At 41.9% G+C, this 26,290-nt stretch overlaps 1 protein-coding gene across 1 annotated transcript; it reads right to left on the minus strand.

Annotated features, from left to right (window-relative positions):
* Positions 1 to 8,832: 8,832 nt before the first annotated feature.
* On the minus strand, positions 8,833 to 26,229 carry LOC145399782 (uncharacterized). The gene is made up of 16 exons (XM_080272331.1): positions 26,074 to 26,229; positions 25,113 to 25,302; positions 22,803 to 22,951; positions 22,236 to 22,388; positions 19,549 to 19,731; positions 18,498 to 19,208; positions 18,252 to 18,380; positions 13,851 to 14,048; positions 13,425 to 13,544; positions 12,952 to 13,073; positions 12,514 to 12,655; positions 12,220 to 12,407; positions 10,913 to 11,021; positions 9,664 to 9,883; positions 9,227 to 9,393; positions 8,833 to 8,988 (listed from the first exon to the last, which is right to left on the minus strand). The coding sequence occupies exons 1-16, from the start codon at positions 26,227 to 26,229 to the stop codon at positions 8,833 to 8,835; spliced, it is 3,093 nt and encodes a 1,030-aa protein (XP_080128457.1).
* Between the last annotated feature and the right edge of the window lie 61 nt (positions 26,230 to 26,290).

The following is a 26,290-nucleotide window of genomic DNA, read 5'->3' on the forward strand; positions in this document are numbered from 1 at the left end:
ATTTCTGCTACCTTTTCATATTCTGCAAACTGCTCTGTCAAAAGCATAATTATTAAGAACTACTCTCTATTTACTCTAACTTCACATTCAAAAATACAGTACTGTACAGTTATTAATCATCTTGTGATTGGGACATCTCTCATATTCTATGGCAGATAATGGTAGATCATTTTATTCATGTGAAAGTGAGTCATGGTGGCCTGAGTGTAAATACTATCATCATTAACCCACTCAGGACTGGGATACATCTTGTGTTCTATTCTAGTTAACACCAGACTATTTTTATTCAGCTGACTATGTGTTGATACAATGCAGCCATGATTAACCTATTGTGCTTGGTGACATTTATTTTTACACATTATTACTGTGTCCTGACGATTTACTTCAGTTTATTTTAAAAAACATTTCAAACTGGGGTTGACTAGAGTCCCCATTATCTCTTTCACTACAGGGGTGCTCTACCAAACTGGATAAAATCATCTGGCAGATGTTACAAAACATTAAAAAAGGATTTCACCCAGATGTACAGGTGCTGAGCACTACTGGAAAAAATGTCAGTCACTTGTAAAACTGCTTATTTGGCTACAAAATTTGACAGATAAAACAAAGGAAGTTTTTTTGAGTTTCCCAGTAGAATTGCCAACAATGTATTCTTTCTCCTCATTATGAAAGCAGTTAGATAAGAGCCTCCAGCTTTCCTACCATCCTGCACCATCTGGAATTGGCACATTGAGAAAAAATGTACTGCACTATAGAAGACCATCCCATCAAATCACACAACCCAGTAAATCTATCTACAGTAGGTCTATCTATCATCCAATCTTTTTTTCACTGTCAGGAATGTCGAAGTCTTCCCCCCCATTAGGAACATGGGGCCTGGGGATAGGCTACTCAGTCCTGGCATTTAATGCAAAGGTGAAAAGTAAAATGCAACACAAAATCCATCTTAGCAAATTATGCAAACTCACACAAGGACTGACAGAGGAACCCATTTTCATCTAGGGACATTATTATTATTATTTATCCTAGCTATCTCCAGATGAATTTACTCACGTTAGGGGAGATATTTCAAACTTAAGGGGCTTGATAATGCATCTATTAACCCCTTCACAGCCAGACATTTGCCATAGGTTGAACAAAATCATCTGGTGGTAGCTTAATTGATGAAAAAAATCCATTACCAGACTGACAGTGTTAACCACTAGTAAGGACATGGATCTGTTTTATTCTTGCTAGTGTCAAACAACTTTATTCAGCTTAGGAGAGAATACTGAAATGGGACAGATTAGATGTAGCCTTCTTTAACTGATTCACAGCAAGCAGTCTTCCGTAAGTTGCATGAAATTACCTTAGGACAGATTAAGTGAAAAGAAAAATATTGCAGTTCTACATTACATCCACTACTGTAAGAATCTAAGCCAAGAGTGCTCCCAGCCTGATGGATTCTGCCCTGTGGACTTATGCGGTGAGTAAGTATGCATCAGCAAGCCCTTAGTTTTATATGGTCATTCACAGAACACATGGAACTGTTAGATGTGGTCAGCCTGCATCCCACATTACAGGAATGTAGGATGATCAGACATGTTTTATGATCATCACATGTTTCAGAAATTATTGTCAATAACTACAGGTTTGTTGTCTCAGTTTTAATAATACAACCCTTAGCCCCTTCCTTCCAAAGACATTCTTTCAATTTTATTCTTGCTGAGGCCAAATTATTCCAATTAACCTGGCAAGAACTTCTAGTAGTGAAGGGGTTAATGAAGGGTATATCTAACCTCTTAAGTTTGAAAAGTCTCTCCTAAACTGAACAAAATTACTAGATGGTAACAAGAACACAACAAAATCTGCACCATCTGATTAAAGAGGCAATAATCCAGTTCAAAATAAGCAACTCTACAAAGCTCTACAAATGAAGTGAGCATTCCTACTTCAGTATACACAAGTCACCCCTGAGACACATTCGTTTGATTATGAGTATTGACTGAGGTAAGCCACATACACAAACACACATATATAAACACCATTAATAGCAGTAAGCTAAAGATTATCTGCTTCATTCAAAAAGTTACACCAAGAGGAATGACAGCAAAGTTGAGTCTACTTCTACATAATATATTTATGATGTCTTTTCTAGTCAGTTCTTGTTACCTCCAGATGATGATATTCACTTAGGAAAGCCCTCTCATGTTGAAGAGGTTAATGAAGGCTATATCTAACCCCTCTCTTCTGGACAGTCTCTCCCACCTGAATAAAATCATCAGAGAGTAGCAAAAATATAAAAAGCAGAGGCTGACATACCAGATGAATAAATACACATCTAGGGGTCTACTGCAGGTGGCATATAAGGCTTGATAACACTTCTTACTTAATGATGTATTTTGCATATGTTAGCATTCTCCTGCATTTTATTTATATAATTTACATATTAACACAGATTACATCAATAATATACAAGAGGATACTGAGGTATAATGCGCTGAAAAAATCACAAATAGGTGTTACAAAATCTGTAAAGCATTACACCTTAACATTCTCTTGTATAAATCACTTTAATACTTACACAGCTGTCTCAGTAACATAAGATATTGAGTCATAATGTGCAGAACAAATCACTACATAAAAGGTGCCATGAAATCTGTAAAGCCATTAAGAATACAATACCTCTGCTGACTGTACAATGAGGAATGAATATACAATGCTACAATCACCTATGCCTACACTTTCTTGTCTTGATGTGTTTGTTTGACTTGTGCATTTGGTCCCGTCTCAATGTTTGGTTTGGTGGGAAGGCCGTACTTCTTGTGGATCAGAGGATAACTATAAATGTAAATGCTGAATGCTGCCTGTAACAGTATCGTCTTAATCCTTACATGCAATGCTAAATACTGCATGTTTATATCAGTACATATCATGTCATTCCCTATCACAATGAATACAAACGATAAATGTTCTGTGTCAGTTGTAAGTTACTGTGTCCATTTCCTTATCACTGTGAATGCCAACACTAAATGCTGCATGTAACTGTATCCATAGTACAATTTTTCATCACTGTAAGTGGTGCTTTTTCCTCATAAATGCAAAGGTTAAATGCTGAATAATCCCTAACCACATCTATAGTTTCCTTTTTTTATCACCTTTAATGCAAAGGCTAAATGTTGCATGTAATCATATGTATAGTTACCTTTCCTCATCACTTTTAATACAAAGGCTAAATTTTGCATGTAATCATACCACTGATGTTTGTTCCTTTTTATATTCAATGTAAATACTACGTGATGAGACTGGACATGATTACTACTAATACCCCTTCCTTATTTCTGCAATTTCACAGGTTGAACACTGAAGGCAATCTAATCTCTAGCTCCTTCTTATTACCACCACAAATGCTGAAAAGATAAATTCTGCACAAAATTATAATTTACAGCCTCCTTTCCTTATCACTGATGACTGCAGCTGGTTACTGATAAGTAGTATTTTTACCTCAAATAACTTCAACTATCTCTTTACTAATATTCAGTTAATAATTTTCTCTATCATCTGTACATCACTATTAACAAACTTACATGCCATATCTGATTTCATACCAGTACAGAACCACAACAGGGCAACAATTCTAAAGCAACTTGAATAATAAATAAGAGAATATCATATGGATTCACAGTAACTCAAAACGTATAACCTTCTGGGTGGATTTTGATTAGTGCTGAACGGACGGACAGACGGATGGACGAATGGTTGGTTGTGTTGCAGTTTGCAGACGGAAAAAGGCCCTTTCAGCCAAGTGATACCTACAGCTGATGACAAAATCTCATGTAATATTTCACCATTTCTACTTCTCATTTTCCAATTCTGGCTAATATTCCCAGGCAGAGCAAGGCCTGGTATGCTCTGCCAAATATTTTCATCCCTTTGACTTCTAACTTTCCTCTGCTGACCAAGACTGCTAAGCAGATAGAGGCTTGGTCTGTTTAACTGCCTCCTATTTCACCTACTGTATATGACTTCTCACTTTCCTTTGCTAGCTAATATTCCTAAGTTAAAAGATGTTTGGGATGTTTGCCTACCCATACATGAATCTCTCTCATAGGACCTGTTGGGGAGGAAAGTGATGGACGTGCCTTAACCCTTTCGGGCTGCAAATAGGTCTGTACATCCAGTCTGAAAAATCGTATTTTTGACCAAATAATCAAGGTTTGTAAATTTAGAAAAAATATAATATTTATGCAGGAGGACCTAATACGAATCTGTCTCCAAAATATTTGGCTCTTCTTTCCGCACAAGGGCCGTAATAACGATGGAAAGTTGCACATGTGTGGTGTCACAAAAAAATGCATTTCTGTAAACAAGATGAAACAGAAATACTCCTACTAACCTAAAATCATAAATCTGTGTTATATCTTCTCAACCGGATTGTCCAATACCAAGGAAATTAGTAAGTACTGAGAGAAGTACTGATAACATTCACCAGTTTCCTGTCAAAGTTTTGAGACGCACTCAAATAGGCGAGCCATGATCGTGACCATGAAACCAGCACCAATAAAGCCACGATCGTGGCCTAGACACCCGAAAAGGTTAAGTGAGAAGTAGATCCTTTTGTTTCTGACTGTAAGTGTGGTAGGTCAGGTGACAAAATTAAAAAATGGCAACAGTCAGTCCCATATTATCCCCTCTAAGGTGTATGAGCACAAGAGTCGGCTACTATAACATCATGCACTTAAAGGAAGATGACCAGCCCACTTCCTTTGATGGCTTTTGGTGATGTACAAAAGAAAACAAAAAAATTCAGTGTTCAAAACAAAATTATTCGAGGCTGTGACTATGACTGGGGCATTCTGACCACTACATCACCAGATGCTCATAAATTAACTACATAATACTGTATATGACATGAGCTTAAAATGTCCGACATCAAAATAAAGAGCAGTAAAATCAAAAGAAGCTTTACATTTTCTTCATATAAAACAGTAGCCGCAGTTCTAATACAGTACATCAATCATGGAGAAATTATTAAAAATGATACACCTTAAGATTAACTCCAAACCCATTAATGAAGAGCTAAATTTAAACCCTTATATATTGTACAGGAAGCCTACAAGATCATTAACCCGCAGGCTGCGGCGGATCTAAACATTTCCTATATCCGTGGTGCGGGAAAACTGGTTCAAAAAATCATGTCTCCATCATGTGTTCTGACCCACTTATACCTAATGAAACATGATCACATTTTAGTCAGACAAAGTTTACACTCCACACTGACGATTCATGACCCACTCACACAGCATAAACATGCAGCAAGCACAAAGAATGACCGAAAAGTTCACAATATTTCAGGAAGCTCCTCCGGAATGTACGATGCAGTCTACCGATCGGCATTTCCAGAATGCCATACACAACCAAGGGGTGAATACTGTCACCACCAACCCTCTCAGGATTAGCACAACTCTATTACTCCATTCCACCAGTGTCAGGATGATGGCATTCAGTTCAAAGCAAGTCATAGATACTGAGCATTAATAACATCACCATCATACACTTTCATGGTCAGAACAACTCTATTACTCTGGCTCAGTTAATGCCTTACCATCTTCTTCAGCAGAGAGTCATTGATCATGACAGTGTTAATGCCAGTACCATTTACTGTCTCATAATTAGAACATCACTTGCATTCTACTCCAGCTAACACTGTATGATCTACATAGGAATGAAACTTTAACAGGCAATTTTTCTGCAAATTACTGTGGGCAGAGTAGCAAAATGACAAACTACAAAAAATGCAATATATAACAAGGACATTACAGAATGTTCAGAAGAAGTTAGAGCAATAAAGTATCTAGCCAGAGTTAATGAGCCAAAGTCAGTCCCAAATAAAAATATTTAAATTAATAATATTTGTGATAGGTGGGGGTGCTCACCATCCACTCATTTGATGTAGTGCTGCTCTGGGTGTCTGCTCTTTCCTCTATTCCTTCCTTCCTCTACTGCCTTTCTTTCCTTCATTCTTTCCTCTTCCTTCTGCCTATGGGTGACTTTACACTCCCTCTTCTGTCTTTCTTTCCTTCACTCTTTCCTCTTCCTTCTGCCTAAGGGTGACTCTACACTAAGTGACAGGCCAAATGGTTTCCTGTACACCAAGAAACCATTTACTACGCTGGGTGGTAACCATATAACTAAATTATGGGGCCTGGTGGTTTAGCAGGTAATGACAGTGTTCCAATCAGATTGAGCCTGTGTAGGTTTATATCCATGGTATGGTTAGGGTTTATTGCTCATGTAATCCCACTCAGGGATGAGTGAGGCCGGTCACTCTCATCTTAAAAGTCAGGACCAACTTGCCTGGCCCTGGGCTCCTACGCTCCTCATGAGGCGGCATAGGATTGGATGAGGGATGGGTGAATGAATAAAATAAAATTGAACATACAGCAAAACATATTATCTGGTGGAACAGATACAACAGTGACGTAGGAGTCCAAGCTGCAGTAAATGTCTTGACCATTCATTGTCATTACCAACTCCAAAATGGGAAACTAAAATAAATACTGTAAATAAATAAATAAAAGTAACATATATCCAGGACATTATTTTACCGAAGGAGTCAGATCAATAAAGTACAGTACCTGGTAAGTGTCTGAGCAGCAAGAATGAATGACACCTTTATTTTAATCTTTGTGCCACCAGACAATTTTATCTAATGGGAGTTAAACATCTGTCCACATAAACGTAACAACCCTCAAATGGTCCCCCAAACAAAACAATATGATAAAAAAAGAAAGAAACACAACTGACAACAATAACTTTCTGCAGTAAAGGAGTTAGAAAAATGAAGCAAGTGTCCAGACCACAGTAACATTCCCTGGCCAGTCCCCTCGTCGCCGGCCACAGATAAGCTGATTAAACGGAGACCTACATTTTGTCTAGGCTTCCAACACTTCTTATCTGCCTTATCTGCGCCCTTTGGCATCACTAAGGCCCACACGGTAAACAATAACACCACCGAGGGTCAATATATATTACTTTGTTGTTTTTGTTTCAACAGGGGGTGAGATGATGATGATGATGATGATGATGATGATGATGATGATGATGACCCTACTGTGGACTTCAAAAACAATAACACCTTAAAGTCAACATAAACCTTGCTAACACAGTCGAAAATTATATGCATAAATAATACAGTACTGTTGTACCATCAGTTGCTGTCACTATGATGGATCTACAGTCAATTCCCACATAAAGTCTGGGATGTGTATTGGTGAAATGCTAACTGTAGTTTACAAATTCCACAGTTCGTCCAGGCTAGTGTTACAAAAATGCATTTAATCCCCTCAACTTAATTATATATATTTCTACTAAATCCTCAACACCACTATATTATTTTTTTCAACTTGGGGCAGACCTCTGGTAATGAAAGGGTTCATGAGTTAATATCTTCCTTCCCCCCCAGTTCAAAAGCCCGTCTAAAGCTAATAAAACTGTCTAGTCATAGTAAGAACAAAGTAAAAATTACATACTCATAGTGAAGGGGTTGCACCTCCCTATTACCTCTTGTCACTACTCCCTCTCAACACTGCTTCATACAGTCACCAACTACTGTATCAGTGAAATAATGAAAAATGCTAAATGAACAACCAATCCCATTAACCTGTGAAGTGTAAGGGTCCAAGGCTGGGCTATCAGAGTTAGGTCCAGTATGTTAAAAGGTATGTGACCAGCGTACTTACCTTGGTGGTAATATAAAACTGAAAAACTTTTAATCACCTCTAGAAATCAAATCTATGAAGGGCCACCACTCCAGCTGGGGCATGCTAACCACTAACCACCAGGTCCCAAACATAAAGTCCCTCAGCATATTAAACATTACCGCATTCTAATTCTGTTCACCACTACTGACCCTCACTAATGCCTTCCATTATGACACTGAAATAAATATTCATGGTCATCTCATATCTACTCCAGTGACCATCAAATAATTTTAAAAGCTAAGTGAGTCATAGGAGGCTGATGGTGTTAATATTGGCACCATTAATCCACTCATGGTCAAAACAACTCTAGTATTCTCTTCCAGCTAACACCAGACAATATTATTCAGCTGGAAGTGAGTCATAGGAACCTAAGAACATTACTTCATCCTGGCACACACATACCTTACAATAATAAAAAAAGGCATGGCATTCAAAAATATATAATGAAGGGAAACATGATGAAGGCGGCTCAATTAAAGTTGAGAGTGGTGTGCAAAATAAACTGAAAATTATGCACACTTGGACCAGATTACTTGTAGGAAAATGGGAAAGAAAGAAGATCAATTAATCAGAGAAATTACCAATATGCTGCCTGGCTCTCACCTGAGAGTCCCGGGTTCGATTCCCGGCATATTGGTAATTTCTCTGATGATTTTTCCTGTGTAAAAAATACAGGTTCTCTCTTCAGATCAATTAATGTTAGATGTGGTGAGAAAAATAAACTGAAAAACACTTACTGGGACTGAAAGAATTCAATCAATACAGGGTGGGTGTGGTGTTCAATAACAAAATCAAAAGATGACAGGAAAATAGAAGGAAGGTAATTCAGAAAAAGCTGGTGACAGTGTGGTGTGCATCATCATCATCATCATCACCTTAATCCAGACCTCCTTCCCACTTAAGGATGGGGTAAGGTAGGTCTAGTGGAAAAAAAAAAAAAAGACAGTCTGGCAAAGTCTGCCCAATTGATTGGACCAAACTCTTCAATCATTTACCATTCAAGCCCCAAGAATCCTAACTCCACCCCATACACATATACATCCAAACTTACGTGGCAGGAGAAATTAAAGGAGAACATGAATATGGATGCTTAGTTAAAGTTGGTAGTGAGGTAGAGGAGTGTAGGAGTGGCATGGTCTTGGGTGAGATAGGAAGGAGCATCAGAGGTGGTGGTAACTGAGCGCCCAGCCTCGTATCCCTTGCCTGCCAAAATCAGTTCACCAGGGCTCCTCGTTGGTAGACCATCCTGTTTGGGGAAGTACCTATGTCATCATCATCATAATCTAACATCCATCCATCCATCCATAATTGAAGCCAGTACTGCCCCATAAAGAGCACAGGGGCCATGGGCTAGGTCACCTGGACCAGACATTTAAGGAATGATTGAACAGCTGCTTACCCCTGAGTGGTATTATGTAAGCATGGCACTGTACAACACAAGACTGACATCATGCGACATACAGTAATGACATTCTCTGACATACCTGGTTTAGGATGTGTACGGTGGTGGAAGGGACAGGTAGGGCACCAGTAGAGCCACCACCCCCTCCCCCACCTCCACCCCCTCCTGCCTGCCCTGGCTCGTGGACCTCCAGCGATGAGGTCAGTTCACCTCCCTGGCCACCAGCACCAGCGAGCACTGTGTTGTCACCTGTGGGACAGAGCACAGTACTGTACATCATTATCGTCATCATCACTATCATCATCAGCATTACCACTGTCATCATCACTGATAGTTTTTGTCATCATCATCACTGTCACTGTAGTTGCTATTGTGATCATCATTATCATCACAACCTTTTTTTCCCACCTAAGGATGAGATGTGGTAGGGTCTAGAAAGCAACAAAAGAAAACATCACAACAGAAAGAGAACCAATCGTCAGCATGCCCAGAGAAATGGACATACCCACATTCACTCACCCAACACTACCTCCTTACTGTCCGGAATGGCAGGATCTCTCTCAGCCAGGTTTGAATTTGGGATGGGTGTGACAAGATCAGGCAGTATGAAGGCGGGCTGACCATCAATGGTGATGTGGTATGCTGAGGTAGGGTGGTGGTGGTGATGAGGCTGAGGTGAGGGAGGTGGGGACTGGGCCTTGTTTCCTCCAGAGTCTGGGTGAAGTAGAGTTGTGGTAGTCTGAAGGAAGAGGAAAAATTAGTACACCATCGTCATCACTGTTATCATCATCATCACCATTATCCCACCTCTTTTTTTTTTCCTACTTGGAAGTGGGGTGAGATGGGGTCTAAAAAGAAAGGAGACAAAAAAAGAGGATGGTGGGTGAATTAATCAATGGCATGACCTGTGAAATGGGTCCATACTCCTTCATTCACCTTTCAAGCCCCAAGAATCTTGGTTCCTCCTCACAGGCTCACCTTCCACACACAGCCTGATAATAACCAACCAGACTAAATTAAACTAAAACGGTGGATAACAAACCCCTTTGTCATGTACTACCCTCAGGACAAAATTCATCCAATCCTACCCTCATCTATCTCTTTCTCATATACAGTACTCATTTACCATAATTATTAACCTTCTTGGCCTACCACACCCATCCCACTTTCTATCTCTATCTATCTATTGCCAGATGCCTCAATCCCGTAAGGGGTTGCCAGAAACAAATCGACTCCATGTTACTCTGTCCCCCACCATTTCACTACCTTGCTCCCAACTCACACCCCCCTCTCTCATATACCTCTTCTACTCCATCCCTCCATCTCATCCCTCTCCCCCCCTCCACCTCACTCACATACACTCTCCTCGTCAGTCTCTCACTCTCCATCCTCTCCACATGGCCAAACTACCTTAATGTGTTTCTCCTAATGCTTCCTATCACATCCACACCCACACCACAATGCTCCTTCACTTCCACACTTGTCAGTCTGTCTCTCCATGTTGACTCCACATGCTCCTCTCAAATAACTCATTTCCACTGCTCGTACTCTTGACTTCTGTCCCTCCAACACCTTCAAACTCATTTATCACAATATTACCATCCATCCATCCATCATCCAATCTTGTGTTGCCCCATGGAAAGCGAAGAAGCCCGGGGCTGGGCAAGTTGGTCCAGACATTTAAGATGAGAGTGAACCAATGTACTATATTCCCTCAGCTAAAATAATGAGTAAATAAAACAAAATAAACTGCTGCTGTGGCTCATACCGTATGGGTGAGGGGAGGAGAGCATGGTGACAGGTTGCAGAGTCTGGTGCTGCTGGTCAGTCTTGGAGTACGAGAAATTGCCTTTGAGAGACCATCCACCTCACTCAAGCTGAAAGATTCAACGATACTACAATAAAACTCACATCAAAGTGACAGCCATATTACAGACTTCCCCCTAAAAGGAGAGTATTATTACCATCATCCCAGTCCTAATTCCCACCAACACTACTGTACTTCAGTACATTCAAGGGCAGATGGCTAGCTTACTCTCCTTTTTGTGGTATATTTATCCCTCATATTTTACGATTCTGACTGTCAGTTTCAGATATTCATGGATGAGTAGTCTATCACAAAATGCAGTGTATTCAGGAATGATTTAACAGAACTTGTCATTATACTTTAAAGATACACTTCAAATAAGAAGATTCATATGTCCACTGATGTTCTGGGGTACTACAATGGGTTTTTACACAACTACATAATCAATGAAGAAGTGAAGGAACGATGTGGGGTGGATGTGGATGTGGTTGAGAAGATTAGGAGAAATACACTGAGGTGGTTTGGACATGTGAAGAGAATGGAGAATGAAAGACTGACTAAGAGGGTGTATGTAGGTGAGGTGGAGGGAGGGAGAGGGAGAGGTAGACCGAGGATGAGGTGGAGGGATGGAGTTGAGAGGTATATGAGGGAGGGGGGGGTGAGTTGGGGGGAGGGTGGTCAAATGGTAGGTGACAGAGCGACTTGGAGGCGTTTTGTTTGCGGCCACCCTTTGCGGGATTAGGGCGTCGGGCTATAGATAGATAGATAATCAAATTATGGCTGTAAGAACCCTCAGATAGATTTTTAACTATTCGCAGATTTTTGCTATTTGTGGGTGTGTCTGTCCTCTAACACCTGTGAAACACAAGGGATGGCTGTACAGTATTACATATTTTAAAATTTGAGTCACTCCAGCTGGTCACTCAAGCAGGGGCATTCTAACCACAAGACCACCAGGTACCAGCATTCAGACCTAAACACATGCATACTCCCTGCCAGAACAAAATGGAGCTGGAGAGGGGCACCTTCATGTAGTGGTATCAATATAACCAGACAATTCTGCTGTCTAGTTATACAATCATACCTCAACTCTCTCTGTCCCCAAAAGAAGTGTGATGGACTGCACAAGCAGAGCAACTTAAGCTTCTACTACTACTAGCAGTCCACTGGGTTCACACCGAAGACAAACAGGGGGCTATTACTACTACTACTGCTAGTACTACTACTATTACTACTACTACTACCACCACAGAACACTGTGGGCCCACCTGGAGTCATGTGCCTTCATGTGACGTCTGAGAGCAAAGTTTGTGTTGAATTTCCTGTCACAGGTGGGGCAGGTGAAGGCACGGGGTCGGCGGTGGATTGTTTGGACATGGTTCCTCTGTACTGAGCGTGTCTTGAACGAGGCACCACACACCTCACACAGGAATGACCGTTCTTCAGAGTGCGTGGCCTAAGGTGGAGGATGTAAGACTTTAGACACGGACAGTGGTAGTAGGAATATACTATACACAAGTAACATACCTCACATATTAAAATTATGAACTTGTGATACGTACCATGTGCTCTTTGAGATATGCAGCAGAGCGACACACCTTCTGACACACATGACACACAAACCCATATGGCCCGGCCTGCCCTCCACTGCTGCTACCCAAGCCACCTGAGCCCAGTGTCTGGTAGTGGGAGACATGGTGCTGCCTGGGGGAAGTAAGGGAGTTGGTGGAAGTGGTGGTCAAGTAAGCAGAGAAGTAGTCTGCTGTCTCAAGTGTGGTCAATCCTGGACTGCTGCAGGAAACTGTCTGGTGATTTTAAAAAATCCTGACAGAGGAAGAACAAATCAATAGCATGCCCAGGTAAATAAGTCCCACCCTCATTTACATACCACTCAAGCTATTAGAATCCTAACTCCATTTTATAGGCATACCAAGTCACACTTATGTGCTTCACATTAGCTGAATTATTCAAGCAAATCATGCCTGGTAAAACTGACTTACTTGAGTGCATCCTGGCGTTTGAAGGCTTTGCCACAGATGTCACACAAGAAGGGTCGGCAGTTCTGGTGTACATTCTTTATGTGGCGCAGAAAATGTTCACGGCGCACAGTCTTATATGCACACTGTAATGAGACAAGAGATGGGGTACAGGTTGTTATCAATACAGTATAAGCCATGGATTATCATCACCATTTTTCATTTTACATCTTTCTTCCAAAACATCAAAACATCTTCCATACAAATGCTCACTATATGCCAAGAATGTGTTCCACAATATCACAAAATTTTCCACACAACTGGAGCGTAAACAGGGTGATACTGGCAAATCAGCTTTACAGGTAGTAACAGATAGCAAATACCCTCCAGCCTGGGACTGGGAGTGCGAGTGAATAGAACTATGCCTCACAAGTGTACCTTCATGTTGTACTGGTAAACACAGAAGGATTCTTAGATCAACAAGTTTTCCATGTTACCTGAGGACATGAATGTGTGGCGACCATCTTGGAGGGAGCGTGTGTGCGTCGGTGGCGCTGGAAGGCATACTGCCAACTGGTCTTGTACTCACACTCATCACACTCATACACACTACCACTCTGGGAGCATAACACAGAAAAATAAGGAGGTGCTATTTGCTGCACAAGCTGCACATCTTTTGTCAAAATTTTCCTTACTTTTCTATTAGTTTTGAAAATACTGACATACTGAAAACGTGTATCATAAATAAAAAAATAATAATAAATAAAATCAGGCTCAGTTCTACAGATGTCTACAGTTTACTAGGACAATACTAGCAAAAAAAAAAAAAAAAAAAAAAAAAAAAAAAAGTGATATACAATGAAGACTCAAGTTACTGCACAGCATATGACTTAGAACTACAGCAATATGTAATGTCAACCAACTGGTCTTGGATGTTTGCGAGGCTGAGCATGGTGCCTGACACGGACGTGTTTGGCCATCAGCTTGTGGTCATCATCACAGGTGTACGGACAGAGGTGACAACGCAGTACCAGCTGGGCGTGGCTCATTTTGTGCCGACGCAGGTGACTGGCTCGGATGGACACAAAACTGCACTCCTCGCACCGGTACAGAGCCAGACCCTACAAAGAATATTTATAGGACTCATAAAGATGGACATGAACCTAAATTACCCCTCACATCACTGCAAAGCAAGACACTGACAAAAATTATCTACAGCCGGATTCATTCCATTGGACATGAAGCTGCATTCCCCACACCAGTAGAGCCAAAGCCTGCCTGGGATGATTTGCAGATAAACAGACGGTATTGGGAGAGCAGTGGTGGTTCCTGGTAGTGTATTTAACTCAATGCATGTGCCTCCAGTCTAGGACTCAAACTCAAGCCATGGTGGCCATTAAAAAGTGGGTGAAGGCAATACTGTAGTTTTCTTTAGCTTACCACAGGCCCATCAAGACATAAAATAGCTTGGCGGTGCGATGAGAGTGTAGAAGCTGCAGTTAAGAAGAAAAGAAGCTTTTTCTTGGAATGGATGCAGGGTGGTAACAAAGAGGAATAGTTTGTTGCCAAGCACAGGGATAGAAAAGAGGTTTGCAGGGCAAAGTCTGAGTCACAAAGACTTTTACTTGATAACCTAAATCGTGTGGAAAGGAAGAATATGATATTTAAGGTGGCAAATCAAATGAAGAGGGAGACTAGAGACCTCGCAGGTTGGCAGTGTGTGAAGAATGATAGGGGAAGGGTAGTGGTGAACAGTGGGGATATTAAAGATGCATGGAGAGACCATTACAGCTGATTATTGAATGAGGAGTTTGACTGGGACAGGGAGGGTTTGTAGCCAGCAGATCCAGTGTTTGGTCCTTGGCCTTTAATTAATGCCACTAATGTGTTCAGAACAAAAGGCAGGATGCGGGTGGGGAAGGCAGCAGGTGTGTCTGGGTTGTCTGCTGAAATGTTGAAAGCTTCTGGAGATACTGGAGTGAGGTTAGTCACTGACCTGATAAATATGATTATATATGAGTGTGTTGTCCCAGATGATTGGCCGACGAGTGTAACTGTAAATTTGTACAAGGGGAAGGGTGTTGCCCTGGAAAGAGGAAATTACAGTATAGAGGCACAAAGATATCAAACCAGATAATGAAGGTAATGGAGAGTTCTATAAGGTATGATTAGAGAATGTGTGAATATTGATGAGATGTAGTTTGGGTTTATGCACAGCAATGGGACCACTGATGCCATATTCATTGTTCGACAGCTTCAGGAAAAATATATAGGAAAGAAAAGGTAACTATACTTTGTTATTGTTGATTTGGAGAAGGCCTCTGACAGAGTCCCTAGAGAAGTGGTGAAGTGGGCAATGAGAAAGCTTGGGAATGAAGAGTGGTTGGTTAGGGTCGTTATGGCCATGTATTTGGATGCTTACACCCAGGTAAGGGTGAATGGAGATATGAGTGATGAGTTTTCCATGAATGCTGGTGTGCACCAGGGATCAGTTTTGGGCCCCTTGTTGGTTATCATGGTACCTGCAACCCTCTCATGTGACTTCAGAAATGGACTCATGTGAGAGATGTTGTATGCTGATGATTTTGGTGTTGACTGCAGAGAATGAAGGGGAGTCAGAGGAAAGATTTAGGAAGTGGAGAGATGGTAAGGGGCACAAGGCCTTAAGAATAAATGCAGATAAAGCAAACATGATGGTATCTAGGGCTGGTGGCAGTACTGTCAAAGAAGAGAGAGAGAGTGGCCATGTGTGACTTCCCACAAGGGTGTGGGAAGTACAGTAATTTCATCTTGTGCAGTGTCCGTGATAAGTGGGTGCATAAGAGATGTAGTGGCATCAGAGGTAGGCTGCTAGGTAATGCTGATTTCATGTGCGCGGTGTGTCAGGAAGAGGAGGTGGAGATTGTCAGGTGTGAAAGGATTGAACTTGCTGGTGAGTCTCATGAATGTGTGGAAGAGTTTATTTGGAAGACATGTTATGAGCCAGAGGTGGTGCTGGAGCTAGCTCTGTGGCTTGAGTGAGGAGTAGCTGGAAGAAGTTCAAGGAGATGTTACCTTTCCTGACACTGAGAGGGCTCTCCTTCCATGCAATGGGATCTCTGTATGCAGTATGTGCATAATGCTGTATGGCAGTGAGACCTGGGCAGTAAAGGAAGAGGATATTTGCAGGCTCAAACGTACCGAAATGACAATGAGTAGTAGTAATAGTAGTAGTAATAGTAGTAGTAGTAGTAGTACTAGAAGTAGTACTAGTAGTAGTAGTTGTTTTTCCCTAGGCAGTCAGGCCAAACAGCCCCGAGTCTCTAAGGAAGGCCACGGCCGATACCGGGTTTTCCCACAGAGCTCTCATGGAGTGTCAGGGCTCTTGTTTGGCGAGCCACAGTTCGCAAACGCGAGTATTTTTTCCCTTCGGCGAACAGGTTTTACATGCAAGTCGCCTTTTGGCGAGGAGAAAATACATCCACTTCAAAACAAAGTAAACTACAAAATAAGTAAATCTCACTTAACTGAACAAAAAAGCACGTTGTGACCGATTATTACCGGGTAAGTCTTTCCTTGTCGCCACTGTGAATGTTTAAAAACAGACTGACGGCTCGTAGTCAGTTTGACTACTAAAAATTTATTTGGCTCGTAAATCTGAAACCTCACTATAGGAGCCAAGTGGCTCGCAACCATCGGCAGTTAGCAAGAGCCCTGAGTGTATGTTGTGTTGTTGGTGTAGGTGATTGTGTGCAATGCAGTCTTCCATAATGTGCTTAATAGTAGGGGGTGCTGTGTTGCATCCTGGACAGGCATCAATGACGGAGTCATCCAGCTTCTTCTGATAACTTAAGAGGGCTGGATGATGCCCGCATCTCAACCTGGCCAGGTAGACCCTGTCCTCACAAGGGAGATATGATTCAGAAGAGTGGATATCAGGAGGTCATGCATGCAGCTGCACGTTGTCTTTACCTGGCTGAATGAGGCGGCAAGTGATTTGAGTATGGATATGTTTCTGGAAGCTGGTCTGAGGCGGGCAAAAGGGGAGAGATGACAGTATTTGTGTATGATATTGTGTGCTGGGTGTTGTTTTGATGTTCCTTGGTGTGTGTGGATGTGTTGCCATGTAGTGTAGTGGATGTTGAACATTTGTGGAGGCTGCAGCGAGAATTTCGGTGCCTCTCATGTCTAGATGATCCTTTACTTTGAGGACTTTGGTTTCTTGATGTGGGTGGTCTGGGGTGTAGTAGCTGTGCAGTCCGTGATTCTTTTAGGGCCTTGTTCTATATGGTCTGTAGAGTGTTGTAATGTGTTTTAGTGAGGTTAGGAGCCCAAGAAGGGCTTGCACAATTCATCACTGAACGTATATACTGTTTGTATACTGTGGTGGTGGTTTCTTTGTTGTGTCCAAATGTTGTATGAGCAAATGACCTCAAGGCATTGAGTCTTGGTGTTAATTTATCTTTAATGTTTGTGATGTGTTGTTTAAATGACACCGATGTATTGCATGTTACACCAATGATTTTGTGGGGGGGGGTAGGGGAGTGTTGTTTATGGTGAGGTGTGGAATGTGATTGTGTTCTGCTGTCCAGCTTGTGAGAAGGGTCATTGTAGATTTGGCTGGGGCTATTATGAGCCTGTTTGTGGTGAACCATTCGTGTAGCATATTGAGGTAAGGTTGGAGGATGTGTGCAGCAGTGTTTGCATTTTGGTGTGAACATGTAAGTGTTATGTTGTCTGCACAGGAAGCCATGTGTATTTGTGGTGTGTGGGGTGTGGGTATGTCGTGCATGTAAAGGTTAAAGAGTGTAGGGGACAAAACAGATCCTTGGGGGACGCCATTTGTGGTGGCATCTTCACCGTGGGTCTACCCCCCCAGAGGCTGTTGAAGCAGAAGAGGAGTACAGCATGGGGGCCAAACCACCGCAAACCCCCCTTGTCCCACACGGGGCCCGAGAACCTGAGAGTGGCTTCGGTCGCCCAGGCAAGTACCAGATTGCGATGGTTTGGGCATGTGGTGAGGATAGGGGATGATAACTGGGTGCAGAAAGTGCAAATTGTTAATGTTAGCGGCAGGGTTGCAAGAGGTAGACTGAAAAACACCTGGGATGAGATCAATGAGAGTGACCTCAGGGATAAGGGACTGAATAGGGAAGCTGGCAGAGATAGAGCAGCATGGTGAGCTGCCATTAGGTGGCTATGGTCAATGCATGTAAGCAAGTTGGAGTCTTCAAAAACAAACAAATGGATGAAGACTTGCTAACCAAATAAGAATATCACAAAAGCAGTTGAAAACAATGACTTACTGTATGGCACTTTATACTGCTGTATACTGTGCTTCTTACCTTATCATGAAGCTGCATGTGCTTGAGGAAGTGGTTCTCCCTCATGCTCTTGTAGGAACAGATCTTGCAGGAAAACTTAAATTTCATCTCAGCCTCCTGCCCCCTTGGTCCCCCTTCCTCTTCCTCCTCCTGACCCTCCTCCACCTCGCTCACAAGTTTCTCCTCCATCTCATCATCCTCACCATCATGATCCACAAACTTCTCTTTCAATCGTGTTCGTTTCGTGCGAGGCAGTTTTTTACTGACAGCTGTTTTGACTCCATGACTGATGGTGCTAAATAAGTCACTACCGTCCTGAAAATCTTGATTCTCTAGGGGTTTTACCTCCATATCTTCTACTAGCGATGAAAAAGTAAGGTTCTTGTGGCCCTTCTCGGGAGCTAGTCTGTTTGACGTTAATGTTTTGATATCACCAAGCTTATTATTTTTTGATATTGTCATGCCTTCGTCCTCACACAGGCCAGTAACAACCACTGTCCCCTCACAACTTATCTCAGTTTTAAGGTCTGCTATGGATATTTCCACATTTGCACTTGGCTCTTGTAGCTCTGGTGAGACCTCCAGAGAAACCCCTTCATTTCCTTCAGCCTCTCTCTCCACTTTGATGCTCCCCCATTCACTTTTCTTCATTGCTTTGCTGTGTTTTCTCTCCCCAGTGCCCTGCGTCTGTCCACATCGGCTTCCACTCTCTCTACTTTTAGCAGTCCGGGGTGAGGATAGGAGTCTCGTAGAGCGTCTACGGTGGGAGAGGTGGAGGTGACTTCCTGCGGCTTCCTCCGGGGAGAGTGGACGGGAGGGGACGGAGCAGATGGAGGCAGAGGCAGGGTGGAAGAGGGAAGATGGCGTGGGAATGATGTTACACGTAACCCCAACTTCTCGACTTCCACGTCTCAGTCGGTCAACGTTTGGGGGAGGAGGTAGGCCACGAATTTTTTGGATTTCCGATAAAATCATATCCTATAATACCACACAAAAGTTAGTAATATGGTATACATAAGTAATAATACAGAAAACAACTTCAGTAATTCTGCTGTTAATATATCATGTATCATCATAATATAAAATCAAGTTATGTAGCACAGTACTAATCTGGAATATATTAGTTACTTACAACATCACATTAACCATAATATATCATATTCAAATCTTGTATAGTGGAAAATAACCTAGTCCTCTTCACCTGTTATCAAGCCAAGCTTCCACAAGACCAACATGCTAATCTTTTCCACAGGTAACTTGCATGGGTATGATCCAGAAATAGGAAAGGATAATGGTCACCCACTTAATCCTGACTCACCCTGGATGCCAACAGCTCTGGCAGTGATCCCGATATGACCACCTGCCCCTGGCTCACCTCCCTCACCTGTACCCCCTCCTTCCCACCTGGCCCACAAAGGCTGACCCAGATGCCAGAGTCAGGGGTCAGACCCAGCTGGGAGGTCAGGTCACGAGGTAAGCTGGCTTCAACATGTTCAAATGGCTGTGAGGGGAGAAATATGCAAGGTGTGGAAACTGATATCAAATTTCTCAAACATTACCTATGGAAATTCATATTCATCAAATGTTCAGCAACATATGATACAAAAAGACATCACTATATTAAACAGATTAACCCCTAAAGTCCTAATCGCATTACTTGATGGAATTTGAGTTTTATGCCAAAATGCCTAATCGCATCAATTGAGCGGGGCCTGTAAAAAACTGCAGAGCTTTTGCTCCACCCCGATTATGACATACATGGCTTCAGGCCAATGAGAACTCACCCCTGATATGGTGTGAGAGGGGATCAGAGCAACCCGGGCAGTGGGGGGGCACCCCCCTCTCAGCTGCCTCCATGCCACCCTCTACTCCACTCCCTCACTCCCTCCTTGTCCCCGATCACTCTCCCACCCCTCTATGCACCTGCATCTCTCCTCCCACCACCACCACCTGTGTCCCTTCCTGCCCTCTCTTGCCCCTCCTCCCTCCCTTCTAGCCTCATCCCCCCCCCAAACCCCACCCCATCCCTCCCTCCTTGTCCCTCACTACCCTTCCAACCCCCTACAGACCCCCCAGAGTTATCAGGCCTGATGTACGTACCTGTTTCATATTATTTCTACTTCTTCCCAAATTTATATATAATTACACCTCACACTGTTCATTTCTCACACCGTACCTACCAGTTTCAGTATGTACGTAGTTGGAGAATGCTATGTGTTGTACTACATGTGATGCATCTTTTTTTTTTTTCATTCTCCCTACCTGCCCAGATTAGTACCTCTGATTAGGCTCCGCCTCCGAGCAAACATTTACTCTGGGTAAACACAACCGCCAGCCCTTCGTGGTCAACTTATCTGCCTGTTTGTTAGTTAGTTAGTTGGTCAGATAGTTAGGGAGTCACTCCACATAATAAACTCATAATTCAGTGCATTGCATACTTTTTGTGCTAATTCTTTTCAACCCAACAGTTTGAGGTTGCTTGTAGTTTATTACTTTTGTTCCAAATTTTGTATACGTCTCTTTTCTCCTCAACATTGCGTTACGAACACACAACGCTACGCACGACAATGTTGGTTAGCATTTTTTTTTTTTTGCACTTCCTTCACAATGAACACACTTACGTGCATGTATGTTTCATGACACCACTGATTACTTACTTTTATGAATTCCTTTGTATTTTACATATATATACAGTATATATATATATATATATATATATATATATATATATATATATATATATATATATATATACAGTATATATATATATATATATATATATATATATATATATATATATATATACAGTATATATATATATATATATATATATATATATATATACAGTATATATATATATATATATATATATATATATATATATATATATATATATATACTGTATATATATCTCTGTTAGTTTTCGAAAGACTATGAGGCCTTGTAAGGCTACTCCCCGCATCTGTTTCATCTCCCCACACCTACAAACACACCTGTTTTCATGGCTGGTGTGATAAATTCCATTGAAATGGAGAATTTCCACAAGAGAATTTGGTTGTTGCTGAAACTGTAATGATAAATGTGCTGAAGTGTAATACTGTAATAATGTGATAACTGTAATGGTAAGTGAAATAAATGTGTAATAAGTTATGACAGTAAAAAGAGAATCGTAAACAAATTACTGCCTTTTTTTCCCCTTTCTTATGCATACATCTATAGCATTATTCAACTTTATTTTGATGTCCTTGATGGTTATAAATATTTATATGTGTCTGTGTTAATTTTGGAATGATTATGAGGCCTTGTAGGGCTACTCCCCACACCTGTTTTATCTCTCCACACCTACATACACACCTGTTTTTATGGCTGGTATGACAAATCCCATTGAAATGGAGGGTTTCCACAAGTGAATTTGGTTGTTGCCAAAATTTTTCTCCCCAAGTACCACCAAGGCCTTGTAGGCCTACTCCCCACACTAGTTATCTCCCTACACCTACATACACACCTGTTTTCATGGTAGATGTTACAGTACACACTGAAGTGCTTTCTTTTCATGCGAAAAATTGGTTATTTCCAACCCCGGTACCTATAGGCCTACTTTCCACAGCCTACTTTATCTACCCACAGCCTAGTAATCTCCCCATACCTACATACACCTGTTTTCATGGTTGGTGTGACAAAACAATGTGAAATGACCTGTTGCAATAAGAAAAATATGTAGTTATCAAAATTTTCATGTTTTCGATTGTTTTCAAGGGGTACCTATCATAAACTTTTTCTTAACTTTGACGTACAATTGTGCAGTAACCATTAGGCCTACAGGGGTATGGATTGCGTTGTCAGGCGTGTAAATTCTTCCTCTTTAGCCAGAACATGATCAATTTGCCCTTGGTGAAAGTCACCAAAACATCCCCTGATTGCGGTTGTGGGAGGCACCCTGCCTGAAACAATTGCGGTCTTTAGGGGTTAAAAACCAATAATCCAAACACAGCATCACTTCCTGACCTCAATCACATCACTTGAACTCCCAAGCTTCTCCGTCCAGCGTTCGACACTCCAGCTGAAATCCAAAACCTTAGGGTCCCCCATTCGCTCTGCTTTGTTCTCTGCATCTCTGCCAGGACGGGGGAGGGGGTGGCCTACAGCCGAGGAGGGGACCTGGGGCCATATTCAAGGGAGGATATAACCAATTTATCCTTATCAGCATCATCATAATTGCCATTATCATCATTGTTATTATCGTAATTTTCATCATCATCGCAACCATCATCATCATGATCATCATCATCCACACCTCTTATTCCACCTATGGATGGGGTGAGGTAGGGTCTAGAAAGCAAGAAAAAAACTTGACAATGATAATACGAGAACTAAGCAATTTCTACAATAAATAGTTCTTCATGGCAGTTAGTTATTGCCAGGAATCATTTTATTTTGTTATATTTTTCATTTTCACATTCATTTTGGTATGAAATATATGGTAGCTGTATGAGTGAAGACAAAAGCACAAATAACTAATGCCATACACAACTCAGGTTCAAAAAAGTGTAGCTAGTGAATACAGTGATGCACCTGGAGTGTGGAGGGTGTGGGTGTGGATGGAACCTGGACAAGCGTGGAAGGGACATGTACTGTGCCAGGAGTCTGAATGGCATGGTCCCCTCTGGCTGTCTCCTCATGGGCCAGAACACTGATGGGCAGAGTCTCAAGTGCTCCTGGATCTACAAATTTCAACCAAAATATAATAAGTGTGAATAAGATAAAAGACTGTCTGATGAGGGAAGGGCACTGGGCAGAGTGACAAGGTGATATGTTTGTGACTGCCCCAGCTGAAATTAAGGCATCTATCTATCTATCTATCTATCTACAGTATCTATCTATCTATTGCCAGACACCATAATCCCGTATAGGGTGGCCACAAACAAATCGCCTCCATGTCGCCCTCTCCCCTGCCATTTCATTGCCCTGCTCCCAGCTCACACACCCCCTCTCTCATGTACCTCTCCACGCCATCCCTCCATCTCATCCTTGGCCTCCCCCTCCCTCTCACCCCCTCCACTTCACTCACATACACTCTCCTCATCAGTCTCTCACTCTCCATCTTCTCTGCATGGCCAAACCACCTCAGTGTGTTTCCCCTAACACTTCCTATCACATCCACATCCACACCACAATGCTCCTTCACTTCCTCAGTTGTCAGTTTGTCTCTCCATGTGACTCCACATGCTCTTCTCAAATAACTCATTTCCACTGCTCTCACTCTTGACTTCTGTCACTCCAACAAGGTCCAAGCTTCACTTCCATACGTTAGAGTTGGTATCACAACAGTAATATAGCAGCTTTTTCACTTCCATGCTCACTTCCCTGTTTCACATTACTGCTTTCAAGGAACCAGTAACCTTTCTTCCCTGTCGTACCCTTTCAAGCATTTCACCCTCCAAATTTCCATTCTTACTCATCACACTACCCAAGTACTTAAACGCACTCACATTTTCCATTTCCTCATCATCCAGCCTCACTGTACATTCACTGACTTCACTTCTCTCGAAGACCATAACTTTACTCTTCCCTACATTCACCTTTAGATTCCATTTTTTACACACTCTATGAAACTCATCCACCAAGCCTTGCAGCTCCCCTTCGTCTTCACTTAACAACACAGTAGCTATCATCTGCAAACAACAGTACAGGAAGTTTTCAAACACTGCCCTCTCTCACTAGGGCAACTCCAACATCCACTGCCCCACCTTGTATCTCTGTTATAACCCCATCCATACACAGATTGAACAATCACAGTGACATGACACATCCTTGTTTCAATCCAACCTTCAAATAGAAAAATTCACTCAGTTCACTAACCACACCACTGCAGCCTTAGCACCCTCATACGTACTCTTCACGGCAATCAACAACTTCCCATCTACTCCATATATTCTTAATACCTTCCACAATCCTTGTCTATCCACCCTGTCATATGCTTTCTCCAACTCCATGAAGGCCACATACAACTTCTCTCCCTTCTCTAGAAACTTTTCCACTAAAGATTTAAGAATGAATATCTGATCTACACAACCTCTTCCCTTCCTAAAACCTCCCTGTTCTTCTCCAACGAATTCCTCTGTTATTTCCCTAACTGTCAATAAGTATCCTACCATATACTTTTCCTGTTACACTAAGAAGACAAATGCCCCTGTGATTATCACACACTTTTTTCCCTTTTCCTTCGTACAGGGCAATAATTATACCTGACTTCCAATCCTCCAGGACTCTACCTTCCTCCCAGGCCAATCTACACATCTTCCACATCCATTCTACTACTATCTCTCCCCCATGCTTCAGCATTTTCACCACACACTCCATCAATTCCTGGGGCATCTGGTTATAAATATAATCAGAGTGATGGATTATTACTCTCCTACACTGCAAAAAGGTACTGTGAGATTACTATATCATTCATTATAGGATAAAAACTCTGACTAGTACGGGCAAATTTTTTTGAAGCACCTAGGTACGTGTACTAATGCATCACTTTCTACTTTGGCTCTTACCCACTACAAAAATGATGAGAATGAAGTGGACATCAGTACAAGGGAAATTTTTCTCATACCTGTATAAGAAATTTTACCTATTCTATATGAAAGTATTAGTTTCAGCACAACAAATATATAACAGCATTCATATTCACAGCTTAAAAGAAATAAGAAATGCCTAGCTGAATCCCAGTTGGCTTGTAATACTACGGTGCCATAAGTCCTTGTAACAAACAATTTGTAATTAACACTGGATAAAAAGTGCTGTGGGCTACAAACAGATAACCATAATCTAGCAAGTGCCAGGGGCATTGTAAATAAGGTAATCAAGAACAGGCCTCTTCATACCTACCAATGGCTGACAGCTGCTGTGATGCATCAGCAATAGTAATGACAGCACTGCCTAAGTGACTGACAGAGCCCTCCTCCTGTCCAGCTGACAGACTGATGAAGTCTGTCAGGTTGTCAGTACCAGCCTTCCCAACTCCACCATTGCTCACAACTCCCTCTGTGTTTCCATCAATACCTGCTGGACCTTCATCCTGCAAAAAGAAAGTACAGGTCATCATTAAACTATATGTTGCCCATTTTTTATGTTTTTTCTTCCTATTATGTCTGTAGTATATAAAAAAAATAAAAAAAAAAAAAAAAAATCCTTCCCAACTGCTCACATCTCCCTGTGTTCCCATCTGGCCCTGCTGGCCCTGGCCCCTCATCCTGCAAAAAATAAGCTGTTACTATATTTTTCAATATTCAGGAGCACAGAAAAGCAGCTAGCACATTCTCTCTGATGTGCCCCTCCATGATACTACAGTATTCAGTTCTTTCTTACCTCTTTGAGTCCAGTGACATATTCTGTATTTTATTCTTGCTATCTTCAGATGAATTTATTCAACTTATAGGAAATTTTTCAACCTACAGGGGTTTCATACCGGTACAGCCTTCATTAAATCTCTTCCCTATTAGGGTGTTCACCTAATCTAAAAATCAATCAATAACACCAAGCATAATCTCTCTCTCTCTCTAATGATTGTCAGGAACCTTAATCCCCTAACGGAGGGCCACAGATGAACTGCCTCCATGTCACCCTGTTCTCTGCCATCAAGCTGCCCTTTCTCCAACCCATACTTCCCCCTTTCATATACCTCACCATCCAGTCCCTCTACCTCATCCCTGAACTTCCCCTCCCTCTCCCCCTCCTCCCCTCCATCTCACTCACATGCAGTCACCTAGTCAATCTCTCATTCTCCATCTTCCACACAGCAAGAAGGAACTAAAAGTCATCTCATCAGGTTGTGGAGTTAAGGTCTCACTTGAGCATGGAGGACAATGAAGGTAGGGTTTTCATCTGGTGTGCACCCAGACTCCTCAGCCGCCTGGAGCGCCGGTACATCTGCCAGCGGCACCACACTGGCTTCACCATCATCACGGATCACCAGTGCCCACGTCGAGCCACTACTTTCCGCCATCTGAGAGGGTGAGGCAAGTGAAACTTTGGTTAACTGGCCATTACATAAAATCTGTTCTCTT

The sequence above is a fragment of the Coenobita brevimanus genome, chromosome 50 (assembly GCF_032717465.1).
Source record: "Coenobita brevimanus isolate Jiangsu-jjx chromosome 50, ASM3271746v2, whole genome shotgun sequence".
Classification (NCBI taxonomy): Eukaryota; Metazoa; Arthropoda; class Malacostraca; order Decapoda; family Coenobitidae; genus Coenobita; species Coenobita brevimanus.

Excerpts from the sequence above, each read along its gene's own strand:
- LOC145399782 (XM_080272331.1), bottom strand. The coding sequence starts at position 26,229 with ATGGCGGAAAGTAGTGGCTCGACGTGGGCACTGGTGATCCGTGATGAT. Across the intron at positions 12,656-12,951 it reads AAACGCCAGGATGCACTCAA|GCAGCACCATGTCTCCCACT; the intron begins GTAAGTCAGTTT and ends TACTTCCCCCAG. Across the intron at positions 11,022-12,219 it reads ATGAAGGCACATGACTCCAG|CTTGAGTGAGGTGGATGGTC; the intron begins GTGGGCCCACAG and ends TGAATCTTTCAG.